At 38.9% G+C, this 16,641-nt stretch overlaps 1 protein-coding gene across 1 annotated transcript in view; it reads left to right on the top strand.

Annotated features, from left to right (window-relative positions):
- LOC126249572 (uncharacterized) overlaps nucleotides 1-2,172 on the top strand; it is a 121,800-nt gene extending 119,628 nt beyond the window's left edge. Inside the window, exon 8 of the mRNA XM_049951236.1 lies at nucleotides 1,871-2,172. Coding sequence (XP_049807193.1) covers nucleotides 1,871-2,061 — 191 coding nt within the window. The 3' untranslated portion in view covers nucleotides 2,062-2,172. The remainder of the gene's footprint in view (nucleotides 1-1,870) is intronic.
- The last annotated feature ends 14,469 nt before the right edge of the window (nucleotides 2,173-16,641 follow it).

Here is a 16,641-nt window from a genome sequence, read left to right as displayed (position 1 = left end):
TTTATATAGACAAGAAACAATATGGGCCCTAGGATGCTGCCTTGTGGTACTCCTATATCTACATTTTTTGCCTCTGATACTGAATTTATTTTGTGGTTGGAGTAAGTTGATGTCAGTCCTACAACCTGTGTTCTGTTTTTTAGGTATGATTCAAACCATTTTTTTCCTATCCCATGTATACCCAACGCTTCCAATTTTTCTAAGAGAATGTCCTGGTTCACAGTGTCAAAAGCTTTGGAGAGGTCTAAATTTAGTCCTACTACCCTATAATCTTTTTCTAGATTTTTGATTATTTGTTCAGTGTAGCACATTACTGCTGTTTTGGTATTTTTACGTGCTTGGAAGCCATGCTGATTTCTGTTTAGTAAATTATGCTCATTTAGATATTTGTTGATTCAGTGCTTCATCAGTTTTCTAATATTTTTGCAAATGCTGGGAGGAGAGATATTGGGGATAGTTTTTTACCTTATACTTGTCGCCGTTTTTAAATAATGGCTTCACTTTTGAAATTTTCAGCCTTTCTGGAAAAGCTCCTTCACTGAATGATAAATTGGCTATGTTTGCAAAGGGCTTTGCGATTTGTGGTTCTGTCCTTGTTATGATTGACACAGGCACCTGATCTATGCCAGCCGACATTTTGGGTTGCAAGCTTTGTATCACTTTCAACACTTCGTACCGTCATCCTACAAGCTGTTTTTGGATATTCAGGTTTTTCTTCGTTTGTAAATTTTAAGCTTAATGAAGTTGTTGCATTTATGAAATAATTGTTAATATAATTTGGCAAATCTTTATTAATATTGACATTTTTAAAATTTTTGAGGCTTTGTAATGTACCCCTCTCTCATTTGTTGATTGTCACTGACTTCACAGTAAAATCTTTTAATAAGCTTCGAGAGGAGTAAGATTTACAATATACTTGTTTACTCATCTTCTTTTCTCGTAGTTGGTGCCAGTTCTTCATGCCCAGGGGTCGACTCTTGAAGCTGAAATTTTTTATATCACAGGCTTTCATGGTTCCAATTGATGTAATAACTTCTGAAGAATTGCCTCAATAGTTAATTTTATTCTCTCACATTTTTCTATATCACACTGTCTTTACAATTTCCACTTCAAAACTGAAAACTACATTGTTATTGCCAGAAATATAAAAACACATCTGATCACATCAGAGGCATGCCCACTACTAATCCGTTCTGTGGCACTAACAATATCCCAAGGAGATTACAAATTTTCTTGACAAATGAATCTCCACCAATTTATATCATTATTTTATAAATGAATCCAGAAGTAAACATAATAAATATTGTCAGATTACACAATTAATAATAGATATTTTAAGTGTGCCACATATTTCATAAATTCCAATATTAAAAAAATAGTAATTTTAACTGTACATACAGAGCTAGTACATATCAACTGTAATAACAAAACCAAAGTAATTTCTTTTTATGGATTATAGCCTGAAATATACCACATCATGTACAAAATCATATGAAATTCCTTTAGTTAAAAAGTTGAGATAATATTAACCTCTTTAAAAGGTAGAAAATATTTTTGGCATCGCCTACATCTGGTGAGGAAAAGTAATGCTAGGAGAAAATATCAAATTTATACAAGATTTCTTTTTTTTATTTCCATACATAAGTTCACAACTTCCTCTATATGAATTTAATATTATTGCCCCTCCCCTTTAGTACCTGTAGCTAAGTATGGAAAATCACTAATATGTGATGTCAATAATGTGTGCATAATGTTTATTGCTCTTTTCCTATCCTTTTCAAGTGAGAACTTTGCAAGCCATCTTCAAATTGAGATATTTATTATACATTGTATTGGTACATAAATAAATGCTGTGTTATCTCATTAACAGGATGTGCCCGCGACACAAAATACTATGCAGCTGCTGGATTTACTCCTGTGATAACTTGTTCAGGAAATGGGAACTATCCCACTTCATGGCAGACAGAGGATGTACAGTACTGTCTTGATAGTGATGGTTTTGCCATTTCACCAACATTTGATTTAAATACAAAACTTGACTGTACTGCATACACAGTCTGAATCAGTTTCATAAAACAAAATTGTTACATGTATATATAATTTTATACAAAATGATCACAAAATATTACTGCAGGGTTTAATTCCAATAATAAATATCAAATTTATACAAGATTTCTTATTTCCATACATAAGTTCACAAGAGTTGAATAATTTTTAATTCTATGAAGCCAACATTTAAACCAAACAATTTTGGGACTCTATAGTTTTAATTTCTATTAATTCTTAATTTGTATGTCTTCCTTGGAAATCACTGAACATATCTGTTACTTCAATTTCATGAATTTTTACCTGTCAAACAATTGTGACATTGCAATCCTGTTCTTTGATTTTACTTATTTATTTTGTTGTATATTATAAGTGATACATAACATATTTATTATTTGTATAAAGTTGATTATGAAAAGAATAGTTAGACAATTTGTGCAGTTTATTTTCTTATAAGAGTTGTTTCAGTACCTTAACTGTTGATAAAATGCAATTATGTGATGAGATAATGCTATGGTATTATTAAATCATAACCACAATCAAGTCCAAATCCTAAAGCATGGTTGTCAGTCAAGTACAATACATTTTTATGAATATCAGTGTACAGACAGAACAGAACTGAACTGGACAGTGCTGCTATTTAAACACACACTGAAGGTTTCAGAATATGTAGACATTAAAAAAATATAAAATTTTGAGAACCTTCCTGAAATGATAAACATTAAATAACAAATAGCTGATGGTGGCTGGGTTCGAAGCACTAAGCAGTTGTTAGCATCTCACTTAGACAGGCAACTGACATCACTTAGTTCCAGTAAGATGGATGTACAGGAATTATGGGCAAACTTTAAGCAGACTGTAAATAGATGTCTCGAGAGTGATGTGCCTAGTAAGTGGATAAAGCATGGAAAAGGCCCACCTTGGTTTAACAACGAAACTGAGAAGATGCTGAGGAAACAGAGGCTGTTGCACACTTGGTTCAAAAGGGAATGCGCAAATGACGAGAAGCGAAGGTTAGTAGAGATTTGTGCATCTATCGAAAGATGTATATGTGAAGCATACAACAACTACCACCATTACACCTTGGCAAAAGATCTGGCAGAGAACCCAGGAAAATTCTGATCCTATGTAAAATTGCTAAGCAGGTCCAAGACTATTAGTCAGTCCCCTGTTGAACAGTCTGTTGTGGCAGTTGAAGATAGCAAAATGAAAGCTAAAGTTTTAAATTTCACATTCAAGAAATCGTTTACACAGGAGAACCATGCACACATATTATCATTTAACCATCAAACAGGCTCCTCTATGGATGACATAGTAATAAACATCCCTGGCGTAGACAAACAACTCAAATATTTGAAAGCAAATAAATCACCCGGTCCAGATGTAATCCCAGTTCAGTTTTCCAAAGAGTACTCTATGGCACTGACCCATTAGCTAGCCCAAATTTATCATGAATCTCTCATCCTCTACAAAATCACAAGCAAATGGAAAAAAGCGATGGTGACCCCTGTATATAAGAAGGGTAAAGGAACGGACCCACAAATTACAGACCAATATCTCTAACTTCAGTTTGCAGCAGAATCCTTGAAGATATTCTCAGTTCAAGTTTATTAAACTTTCTTGAGACTGAGAAGCTTTTGTCCACAAAACAGCATAGTTTTAGAAAACATTGCTCATGTGAAACTCAGCTTGCCCTTTTCTCACATGATATACTGTGGACTATTGATGAGGGGCAATAGGCAGGTTCCATATCTCTAGATTTCCGAAAAGCATTTGACACGGTGCCCCACTGCAGGCTGTTAATCGAGGTATGAGCCTATGGAATAAGTTCACAAATACGCACAAGGCCCGAAGACCTATTAAATAATAGAACCCAGTATGTTGTCCTCGAAGGCGAGTGTTAGACAAGGGCATCATCAGGAGCGCACCAGGGTAGTGTGATAGGACCACTGTTGTTCTCTATGAGAAAAACTAAACTCCACCCAAACAGGCCATGAAGGCCTAATGGTACTGACTGGCTGCCATGTCATCCTCAGCCCACAGGAATCACTAGATGTGGATATGGAGGGTCATGTGGTATGCATCCTGGTCTCCCAGCTATATGTCAGTTTACGAGACTGGAGCCACTCCTTCTCAATCAAGGAGCTCCTCAGTTTTCCTCACAAGGGCTGAGTGCACCCTGCTCGCTAACAGCACTCAGCAGACCGAATGGTCACCCATCCAAGTTCTAGTCCAGCCCAACAGCACTTAACTTTGGTGATCTGACAGGAACCGGTGTCATCACTGTGGCAAGGCTGTTGACTGTTGTTCTCTATATACATAAATGATTGGGTGGACAGGCTGGGCAGCATTCTGCAGTTGTTTGCTGATGATGCTGTGGTGTAGGGCAAGCTGTCAAAATTGAGTGACTGTAGGAAGGTACAAGATGACTTAGACAAAATTTCCAGTAGGTGTGATGAATGGAAGTGAAAAAATATAAGTTAATGCAGATGAGTAGGAAGAACAAACCTGTACTGTTGGGATATCATATTGCTAGTGGCCTGCTTGACACAGTCAAGTCCTTTAATTATCTCGGCATAAGGTTGCAAAGCAATATGAAATGAAACGAGCATGTGAGAACTATGGTAGAGAGTGCAAATGGTCAACTTCAGTTTACTGGACGAAATTTAGGAAAGAGTGGTTCACCTATAAGAAAGACCACATATAGGATGCTGCTGCAACCTATTCTTGAGTACTGCTCAAGTGTTTCAGATCTGTACCAGGTCAGGTTGAAGGAAGACGTTGAAGCGATTCAGAGGTGGGCTGCTAGATTTCTTGTCGGTAGGTTTGAACAACACATAAGTGTTACGGAGATGCTTCGGGAACTCAAATGAGAATCCTTGGAGGGAAGACAATGTTTTTTCTGAGATACATTACTGAGAAAATTTAGAGAACCAGCATTTGAAACTGACTGCCTAATTATTCTACTGCTGCCAACATACATTTTGCATAAGCGCTATGAAGATAAGATATGAGAAATTTGGGCTCATAGGGAGGCATACAGCCAGTCAGTTTTTCCTTGCTCTATTTGTGTGTGGAACAGGAAATAAAATGACTATTAGTGGTACAGGGTAGCCTCCGCCACAGACTGTATGGTGGTTTGCGGAGTATCTACATAGATGTAGATGTAGAACTGGCATCCCATGGAATCCCAGCCAGAAATGCTAACTTCTACAATGAATTTCATGCCTCACAGGTCACGGCATTGCCACCTGTCCTGAAGAAACAGTAACCCACTGTTTCAGATGTTCTCATTGGAGCCAACTACAGCAACCTGGCTCTAGATCTTATCAATGGTCCTGCATCTTGCAGTGTTGGAGGACCCTCATTTTCTGGTATGTTCTCTCACATCCTCTCCACTGTGACGAGTATAGAAGGAAGATTCTCTCATAAAAAAAAGATCTGTATTCATCAAGAGAGCCTTCAGTTTCCTTGAATGACAGGCCTCCATTGTCAGTCTATGCCTCAGGACTATAGTAGGGCTTCATACAGAATCACTTTTGTCCTCTTGATGAAGGGTCATAATCTTTAACTTCATATGAGACATCTGACAAGCAATGAAGGGTATGATGCTGCCAAAAGTAGCACTTTAGTAAGTTTTCCAATAGTCCCACTTTCCACACAGGCATAAAAATCCAAACCAAGTCTCTGGGGTTGTATCTCACAGGTCAGTGCATGTCACTGTAACACTCTTGGTATTTCTCCTTTGTGTCTGAGAACCATATGCAAGTCAGCTGTCTCGTCTCTTCAGTCCTGGTGATGAGATGTTTCACATAGTCACCCTGACTATCATCCAGCTGAAAGAGGAACAGTATACCCATTATTGATTTGGTCTTGTGATGAAAATTGCAATGGGTAGTATTGTATCCCAATCTCTCTGTTAGACAGCAACATACATTGAAAGCATATCTGTCAATGTATTAATAGAGCATTCTGTGGCAAAATTCATCTGTGGCTGGTAGGCATCTGTCATTCTGCAGGTGATGTCACAACATGAAATTACCTCTGATATCAGTCCCAACAGGAAAACTTTTCTGTGATCAGGGATGATCACATGCGGTTCTCCGTGCTTCTAGAAGGAACCTTACAATTTCTGGGACTCCAACAGTCAGCACAGCTTTGATGGCAGCGTATCAGGTCAGGAGACTATTGTACATCGATTTCCATTTGTTGACTTCAAGCATCTCTGTAACAGGTCAACTTCAAATTGGTGGAATCCTAGGCACTATTGCAGACATAATTAGTATCAAATGCTACAAAGGTAACTGCAGAAAATACTTTCATCACTGGCATCCCTTACAGTGGCTCACGTAACACATCGGTAGAGAACTGGCCAATGATAGCTGTGTCTGATTCTATCCAGAGTCTTTACAAATCCCATGTGACCAGATGTTGGAGCATTGTGAAAAAACTTTAGGATAACTGGCTGTAGATGAGCTGGGATGACGAGCCGCCATTTCCATCCCATCAGCTCACAGGTCCTCTCATACAATGTTCTTTTTATTAAGTGGATTTCTCTTTTGGCTGGTTCCTCCTCCTTCAATGACTCTATGGTTTTCAGCAAAGCTCTGTTTACCAACAATCTCATTTAATGCAGTACTGACTGAGATTTTGTCCACACCGTTGTATTCTACCAAAGGATTCCATGAAAGACAGTCAGTGTCCTTATGTTTGCGTGTAGTATCATATATCACTGTAATGGCATGCAACATAGTGCCAAGCATCACCATTGTAGAAGTCTAGTTGGTAGCGAGTAGCTTCAGGTAGGTATTGGTGAGTCATGTCTACTTAGTGACAGGCTTGCTCTTATGAGCTAGCATGTGCTAACTGTTAGCTGGCCACTATGGCCGAGCGGTTCTAGGCACTTCAGTCCGGAACTGCGCTGCTGCTACAGTCGCAGGTTCAAATCCTGCCTCAGGCATGGATGTGTGTGATGTCCTTAGGTTAGTTAGGTTTAACTAGTTCTAAGTCTAGGGAACTGATGACCTCAGATGTTAAGTCCCATAGTGCTTAGAGCCATTTGCTAACTGTTTCAGTCCCAGCTGAAAGGTGTTGCTATTGTACAGGTAATGAAATACTAAGCAGTCGGAGCAAGGTATTTCTTGTAAATAATTTTTATCTCTTCTTAATAATATGTCTTCTGTTAATTATTGCTGATTTAATGTGTTTAAGTATTAGAATTTATGAAAGCATAAATAAGAAGTAATGTGATGTGTGAATAGTGGCATGTCTATTAACTGAGTAAATGGCAGCATGAGAAATGTATTTGGACAGAGTGAGTGAGTCCTATGTGCAGGAAAAATATGTTATGTGTAATTCTCCAGTTTATGGCACTGGGGAAATGAGAAGCATTCTTAAATAATTTAGTTATTTAAAGAGAGATATATTTTGCTACTAACAGGTTACCTAAATTTCTTCATTTAATTAATAGCTCTGAAAAGATATTATGTTGTGGCTGGTCCACTGTAAATAACACAGGACAGTGTAGTTTAATACTGATAACTAATTGCCTATACTAGATCTTAGCCAACCAGAAGAGAGAGAATTCGTGCATATTTTTAAGTCTAGAGAATTGCTTTGTGTGGTCTAGAAAGGATTTGGAACTCGCTATCACATGAGTAGACGTGGAATGAGCTCTGAAAAGATGTTTCAATTTTGTGGAATTGTGGTCTCAGTTGTGGAATGCTGAAGAGTAATTACAAATAAATGGTAAATACAAAAATGTGAATTCTGCATTTTTGGTGCGAAATGTGATTTTTTGAATAAGTAATATCCAAGTGGTGTGTTATATGGTTTATGACCAAGAACTGATAGTTCAAAGTGGCCAGTTTGTGTAATAATACAGAATGTGCATTTTGTTTCACAGACAATTGATTTTTTCATCTTCTGGTGACACGTTAGCTGTATACCATAAGCTGGCTATTAAATGTGACCATGATTGTGAGTGAATGTTGAAACTGTAACTTCAGAATAGATTCTGACTTGGCAGAGAGTTTTGTATCAAAGAAGAGATTATATTTCGTAAATTTTATTTAAAGTCTTTCTATCATTTAATAGACTGTGACACTTGGTACTAAAGAAACTCCTGATGTACCCTTTCGACATGTTCAGTGTGACTGGTTCTACTAAAGCTTGTCCACTCAAGAAACATTAATAATTTCCTAACAGAGCAGGTGCTTGCTGCAGAAGAAGAGAAGATCACTGAAAGGTGAGTGGAACATTTTTCAGCAGGTGAGAAAACACACACTGTGCTGCTGCAGGCATATTTCTGAAACATCAGTGCCTATCTCCCCAGCTGACCGAATGGAACCTTCAGGCTAGTCATCCAGCATAGAGAATGGTGGTCCATCACAACAGTGAATGGTTTGCCAAATAAATATTCCTGTAACTCGCTAACAACCCAAAGAACTGCAAGGCACTCTTTCTCAGTTTGTCTTGGACTTGGAAACTACCTGCAGAAGCATAAACTATCACCTTTTCATCACCTTCCTGAATTTGTACTAGAACTTAACCTATCCCATAACAACTAGCATAAGTGTGAAGTACTGTCTCAGCATTCTCATCATACAATGCCAGGACTGGAGAAGATGTTAGTGTTTTGATTTGATTTGATTAAATTACAAAGACAAAATAACAGTGGTCGTAGTCCCTTGTTGTCTGCAGTGAAACTATGTTTATTGTGCTGTTCCTCTCTCCTTGTCACTCTAGTAAAGCCAGCCAGTACCTTCGAAGAGTAGTAGGAGACTATTTACAAGAGCTTTGTTGGATACAATCTCTTCAGGAATTAGTGACCCAAATATTTCATGTGGTCTCCAGCACTCCACTGTAAGATTAAATGAGGTTTGGTTTTCACACTTGGGTGATCCTTTCACTAAACCCACCATGAGAACGTGTTTGCTGAAGGTTCCCTGGCCAGTCATTAGCCCTACTGCAAGTTTAATCTACCTCCTGTTCAAGCCCAAAGTCACAAAACTTCCCTTCTGACATGGTTCCATGTCATTAGCTTGCCATGTTTCTATTTTTGGATTTTAGTCCAATATTCTATGTGTTACCTTCTACTACTCAGTTTAGACTTTACCATCATCTTAGTGGTGGTTAAGACAGGTTTCGGTCTACCATATGGAGTCATCAACCCTTCCATGGCCAGCCCATCACCTTCTTCGTTACCACTAATTCCTGAATGACAAGGGACCCACAGCAGGTGTACCTTGTTGCTTTCCCCTAGCCTCACAAGAGATTCATGGCATTCAGTGATGATCTTTGAACTTATTGCAAGACCTGATAAAGATTTCAGAGCATCTAGACTGCCTGAATGAATATAGATGCTACACTCCTTGTACCACCTACATAGACTCTCCTCCAAACACATTCTGACAGCAAACGTCTCTCCCTGGATACTGTAGCTAGCCTCCTTGGAAAGACTGCATTCTCTAGTCTAGGCTATACCAGCTGTAATCTGGTCCCACTAAATTCATGACTAGGTCTTCTGAACAGTTTTGTGTTTCATTCTTCCACTGCTCCCTGCTTCTAAATGTTACATTTAAAGGTTTCTAGAAGCACACTGGACGCTATTGTGTAGTAATATAGCAATTTCCTGATGAGTTTACCACATTCATTATGTTAGTGTTAAATTTTGGTTACCTTAAGGTTTCCAGTTTTTCCACTTTTTAACCTGTATAGTCACCCTGCTGTTGCCTCAATTGTAACCCAGAGATGCATAGTGACACCATTACGTTAGACTGCTCGCTCACAAGTGACTGTGTTTCCCTCGATTGTGTGCACGCCGGTGACGTGGGACATATGAGTCCATTTGGTCGGAGGTAAAGTAGGTATGTCAACAATGTGTGCTATCAGTGACAGTAGTAGATTCCATTGCATAGTGTCTCCACAGCAGTGTTGCCACTATTTAAGTTCCAACCTATGTATATTCCACTATACCGCAGTACCATAAATTACTGTAGGTGTCATTACAGAGGTGTATGTCCAGTACATCCCCCTGGGACATACATCCCAAGTTTTACCACAGGCCCTTCTAGTGAATATGAGCGTACATTTTGCTTGGAATTTGTATTCTTTATGTGAGGGGTCACGTTAGTTTCACATACAGGGTTATTCCCAGGTACTTCCAAACAACCTCTATTGGTAGAGTTTTATTGAAGAGCTTAAGATTCCAGTATGTATCATGGATATGCTTCCTTGTGAATGGCACTACAACAGTTTCCCTGGGACTGAACCTTAGCCCTGTTTCTTAGACCAGTTTTGCACAATATTCAGAGACCATTTTGCCATTGTTCTAATGGTACTTGCAAACTTGCTAAGTATTAACATGACTAAGTCATCTACATATCCTTGACAAAAGTAACCTATAATATCTAACTCCTCAATGAGTTCATTCAGCACTAGGTTCCACCGTAGTGGGGACAAAATCCTAACTTGTGGACGTCCTCTGATGGTGTTGATCACCATTTTCATATCCATCACGGTGGCTTCTGCATTTTGTCTACTCAGTATCATCTTGATCCACCTACATATAGAGGGCTTAATGCCATGCTCTTCTACAGCTCTAACCATGGATTCAAAGGTCATATTGCTAAAAGTCCCCTCAATATCCAGAAAGATGCAGAGAGCAATTTCATAAAAGTGTAGAGCTTTTCTACTTTTCCAACAATTTCATTATGTACTGTTTTGCATGACTTACTCAGTTGAAATGCATGTTGGTTTTAATGTAGAGGAATCTCAATTAATCTCCTTTCCCTAACATGCACATTAACCAATTTTTCTAGTCTCTTAAAGAGAAGGAGGATAGACATATTAGTCTTATATTCTCAGCCTTGCTATGACCAGTTGTTCCTGGCTTCCTAATGAAAGCAACCATCAATGTCCTCCAAGCATTAGGAATGGCTCCTGCTGCTAGACTCACTCCAGACAGTGTGTACATGAATCATTAATCCCTTTCCTGATTTTTTTTAAGTCAAAGTTTTTTCTGGAGGATTTCTAGTTTTCCCATTGGTTACCCATAAACCAGTACCTCACAGGGATTCAATCGTGGTCTGTATTATATGCTAGAGTGCATTGTGACAAGTGAGTCTTGAGGACCCCATACAGCATCTCATGTGCTGTCCTTTTATATTCATCATTCTCCTTAGTGTAGCTCCTGCATTTGTTGCTATTTTTGTGAGGGTTTTGTGAAGTCTGACCCAGGCAGCTATACCTTCTAACTCCTCATAGAATATCTTCCTGGATGATTGTTTTGCTTGCTTGATACCAAGATTGTATTTGGGAAGGGCCTCCCAGTATTTTACCAATTGACATTTCTTTCATGTATAGTTGAACAGTGTTCCCACTTGCTTGTTTTGCAATTCAAGATTATAGTTCCACCAAGATAAATTACTGTTCCATTACTCATTAGTTATTGGGCAGTTTTGTAGGTATGAGGTCATGATGGCAGGTGTCACTTCATCTGCTATTTCCTCAAAATCTACTGGATTTCTTATCAAAGTTCTAACTTCAGACAGGTGTCAGTTTAGGTCTTTCCTATATGAGTTCCAGTCTGTTTTCCTCAGATTACTATAGGTCATGGCTGTTTAACACCCATTTCAACCCCAAACATAATATACTGTACATGGGGTCAATAAGGATTGCTCCATCACCATGTGCCATTGATTGACATAACTGCCCATTAAAATGGACCTAAAATTTGTTATCAGCTACTTCCCTTCTTCTGTTTCTGAAGGTAGGTTTCTTACCACTATTCAACATCTCTATATTGCTCTCCAGTAGGTATTTAAGTAGGTATTCACCTCTGCTGTTGGTGTCACTGCTTCCGCACAACAGGTTGTGGGAACTGGCATCACAACCAATCAACAGTTGTTAATTCAGCTGCAATCAGCTGTCTACCAGTCTCTTCACTTCCTGTGAAGAAGGAGCACTGTCCTTTTGAGGAAGATAAGCTGAGGCCGGTAAAAAATTTGCTTGTGCTCCCTTCATCATGTTTCTTCCTGATGGTCACTAAGTCCCTCGAACAGAAGTTCGCCATCAGCATGAATGAAGTTCCATTCTTAAGCCAAATGTATAGCCCGAGGTTTTTTTGTATTTATAACATAAATCAGCTTACCACCAGTTCCTCCAAGGCCTGATATACCCCCTTTGTATGAACGTGGTTCCTAGTTCAGGGTTACACCCAACTCATGTCTTCCCAGAAGGCAACACAGGGTGACTGAAGCCACTTACTGTGTTACATGTTCATCTGCAACACTTCCAGTTGTCAGCAAGCTAACATTGCTTCTATGTCCTTAATCACCCTGACAGGAACTTGTGAGAACACTAAATACACTTTTAGGCCCCGTGCCTGCATTGCCTTTAGAGATGTCTCTTCAACTTCCTCCACAGGGGATCAGCCATCAGATAAAACCTTTCAGTTAAATATCCTCCTGTCTTCCATCAAGACTTGCTGGTTATGCACCCATACTTTCTGGAACAGAGTCTTTGTAAGAACATCCTTAAGTAGTTTAGGTACCCAGGTAGATATCTTTGTGGTTTTGAAGAGTTCTTCTGATGTCTTGACCAGCAGCTCCGCCTCCTCCCATGGAGATATCTAGGGCACCATCTTCTTCAGCCACTCTACTGTTCTCATCCCCTCACAGATGAAGATTAGAGCACTTCTGTCTAGATAGATACTCCTGAATTTAAGGACTTGACTTGCATCATCCCCACTCGTTTCAGAATCATCTGAACTAGCTCCTCCTGCTCTGAGATGATGTTAACAAGTGGATATCCTTGTTTTATCACCAACACCCTAAAAGCTAAGACTATAGTACTATAGGTCTGTTTCTCTGCTTCCTGTCCTGATTTTTTCTGTATCTGGTTATCCTGGGAAGTGGGAGTAATGGACTCTTCCCCCACTGACTTATTCCCAGTGTTGGAAGTGGGATGGGTCTGTTTCCTCCCTTCACTCTGAGACAGTATTTTCTAGTTGGTCTTAGGTTCAAGGTCTTTTAATTTCTTCTGTTCCTTCTTAGGAAGATATTCTTTATCTTCCTTTTCTCTTTGTTCTCTTAGAAGATTCCTTCTCTGATCCTCAGACAAGGGTTTGATCTTGATCTCGTCCAATGTCTCAATGATATTTTCCGGTTCTTGGACTGGTCTATCCTCCAATCTAGTTGTAGAAACAGCTTCCATTGGTTCAACATAAGAAGTTTGGGTATTTGTAGTATCATCAGGTCCCTCAGTTCTCAAATTAGTTTCTGTGTTCTCCATTATGGTCCCATGAGAATTGGTGGTACATCAGGTTGACACCAGCAGACAACTACTCTGATGTAAGGCTAATTACTAAGGCAGGTTTCCCAGTATCTCTGAGGCTCCATTCACAATGTATCTTCCCATGCACCCATCAGCACAGATCATGTCATACCTTGGATTGAGTGAGTGCTTTTGTATCACCGTACATATTCCATCTGACACACATTTTCATGTGAATTAGATGGCCCAAAAAGGAGTACTTATCCTCCTCACCGCAAAAATGATCTACTTTTGAATGGGATAAGGCTGCCTAGACAAAAGAAGACACACTCTTGAGAGGGTAGTGCTAATGTAAGCACAAGGAAATCTCTCTCTTGCTTCTCATTCCAGGAAAATTTGACATCTCCTTGCAGTAATCCTTGTAAGGGATGTGCACTGATACAGAATTTCTGTACGAATCGCCTGTAGTATGAGCATATGTCAAGAGAACTTCCCACATCACAAATGTACTGAGGAGTTGGAATGAGTGATTGCTCTTATTTTCTCTGGATCAGGACAGACTACATTTCCATTAACTAGGTACTCCAAGATTTTTATTTCTTTGGTGATGAAGAGGCAATTTTAGGATACAGGTGGGGGCTTGCAGTCCAAAGACAATTAAACATGGCTGTCAGGTAGATTAGATGTACTTTAAATGTCTTCAGAAAATGACAATGCTATCGAGAAAGCAAAAACACATTGCCCATTTAAGGTGTTGAAGCAAGCTATCCATTATATGTTTGAAAGTGACTGGAGTCTTACATAATCCAAACGGAACAACTCTGAACTCACAGGAGTTATGAAGGCAGTCTTTTTTCTGTGAGTCCTGTCAACTTCAATTTGCCAGTAGTCTTTCTCCATGTCTGTAGTTGAGAAATACTTTGCTCCTTTCAGGCAACCTAGGGTGTCATCAATGCACAGCAATGTATAGACATCCTCTTTGTGGTTTTGTCTAGTCACTGGTAGTCAACACAGAAATGCCATATGTCATCCTTCTTCCTTACAATGACCACAGGAGAGGAGAAAGGACTCTCTGAAGGTTTAATGATGTCATATTGCAGCATCTTCTCCACTTCTTCCCAGCTTCTTCATAGTTCAGCAGCAACAAGCAGTAGGAGTGCTAGTTGATTGTTGGATGATCCCAAACACTGATACAAGGGGGTTCACAAAAAAATTGAATTATTTTTTAAAAGCTATATATTTTCAAACTGTTTAGAAAATAACCTTATCCCCTTCAAAATACTCCCCATTACAACTAATACATTTGTCCCACTGGTGCTTCCACTGTTTGAAAAATTTGTTGCAGTCATCTTTAAAAATGGCTGACAGCTCCTCCCTCATTTTTTCCTTGAATTCTTCAATGTTGTCAAATCGGTGTCCTCTCATGCCCCTTTTCATGTGTAGAAATAAGAAAAAGTCACAGAGGCAGGTCAGGTGCATGAGGCAGCAGAACCATGACATTTTTAGAGAAAAACTGTCTAACGGAGATGGCTGTGTGTGCAAGTGTGTTTTCTGGTGGAAGAACCAGTCTCCTGTCTGACACAAATGGAGTCTTTTTTGATGAACACTCTTGTACAATCTTCTGATAACTTCCAAATAAAAGGTTTGATTGATCATCTGACCTGGGGAAACAAACTCTGAATGAACTATGCCCTTTTTGTCAGAAAAGCAAATCAGCATTGTTTTGATGTTTGATTTGTATTGTATTGTATATTTATTGGCCCTGTGAATCATACACTGTACAGGGGTACATAATAATATAGGACAAGTCAAATAATTTGCAATAAAGTTTAACAGAAAAACTGTTGTATGGTTTTCAGTATATAGCATTATAACTCTAACATATGGGAATAACATTTCACAAATACACAAATAAATTTTACAAGCACACATTTCATACTTTCGGCCTTGATTATACAGACACACACATATATGTAATAGGCCACATATAATACACAAATAAATCTACATGTACACATTTCTTATTTTGGCCTTAATTGTATAAACTATTTAAATTTTTCGCATATTTACATTGTAGATAAAAATTCATCAACACTATAGTAGCAATTCTGTAGCAAGTAGTCACTCACTGCAGTTTTGAATTTATGCATGCCATTGACTGGATGACTTTTTTTTGGACGGGGTGAGGATGACGTCTACCATTGGTTTGTCTGTTGCTTTGTTTCTGGGTCGTAACTATAGCACCATGACCCATCACCAGTACTGACCTTTGACAGAATATCTGAATCAGTTTCAAGCTCTTGTTTCAAAGCATGACATGTTTCAACATGAGATTCACTTTGATTGCTAGTCAAAACCCAAGGAACAAACTTGGCAGCAAATCTTTTCATTCCCAAATCTTCCATTAAAATTTGCTGAACTGAGCTCTAAGATAACCCAATAACCTCTGATAGTTGATAAACTGTCAGTCGACAGTCTGTGAGCACAATTACTTGAATTTTTTCAGTGTTTTCATCAATTCTGGCAGTTGATGGATGTCCAGAATGACGTTTGTCATCAAATGACATACTGCCATTTTTAAATGGAGCAAACCACTCATACACTTGAGTTTTTCCCATAGCATCATCTTGGTAGGCTGTTTTCAACATTAAGACTGTTTCATCAGCATTTTTACCAAGCAGAAAACAAAATTTCACAACTGCATGTTGTTCACTTAAACTTGCCACCATAAAAAACAAAACAAGAACAAAACAGAGCAAGCAAAAACAATCACTTCAGATGAACAAAACAAGCCAGGTCAACAACAATGGTGACACTGAACTGGCAATGGGCTGCAGTATACACGTCCAGCATTGGAAATGAATACTACATAAGCTCTGTCCACGGCAATGTTATTCTGGTTTGTTTGGAGTACCCTCTCACACAGTGGTTTACTATGGAGTGTTGCTGTTTCGTCTGTCTTTTCTAAAGTCCAAGTTTGAAAGCACCCAAAAACTGGTTAAAACAGCTAACACTCACTAGTGTTGTACCTTGGTCAGCTCAGATTCTATTGGCAATTCATCAGTGGCACTCAATTGCCCTTCCTGAACCGTTTGGCTGTCCATACCTTTAGGGATGAGTTATGTCTGCTTATGGCAAATTAGTGGCCCAAAGTTCTCCTTGAATACCCAAAAAGCTTACGATCATTGCTGGCAAGCAGATTTCTTTTGTGAGCCTGACTAGTTTTCTGCAATAAACAAAAGCTTCACAGTTTAACTGAGTGTTTGGATTGATGACAGGAACTTGTTTCACTGATGATGGTAGGACAACAATATCTTC

Source organism: Schistocerca nitens, chromosome 3, assembly GCF_023898315.1.
Source record: "Schistocerca nitens isolate TAMUIC-IGC-003100 chromosome 3, iqSchNite1.1, whole genome shotgun sequence".
Classification (NCBI taxonomy): domain Eukaryota; kingdom Metazoa; phylum Arthropoda; class Insecta; order Orthoptera; family Acrididae; genus Schistocerca; species Schistocerca nitens.
Note: the sequence above shows the minus strand (reverse complement) of the source record. Positions and strands in the feature narration are given on the sequence as shown.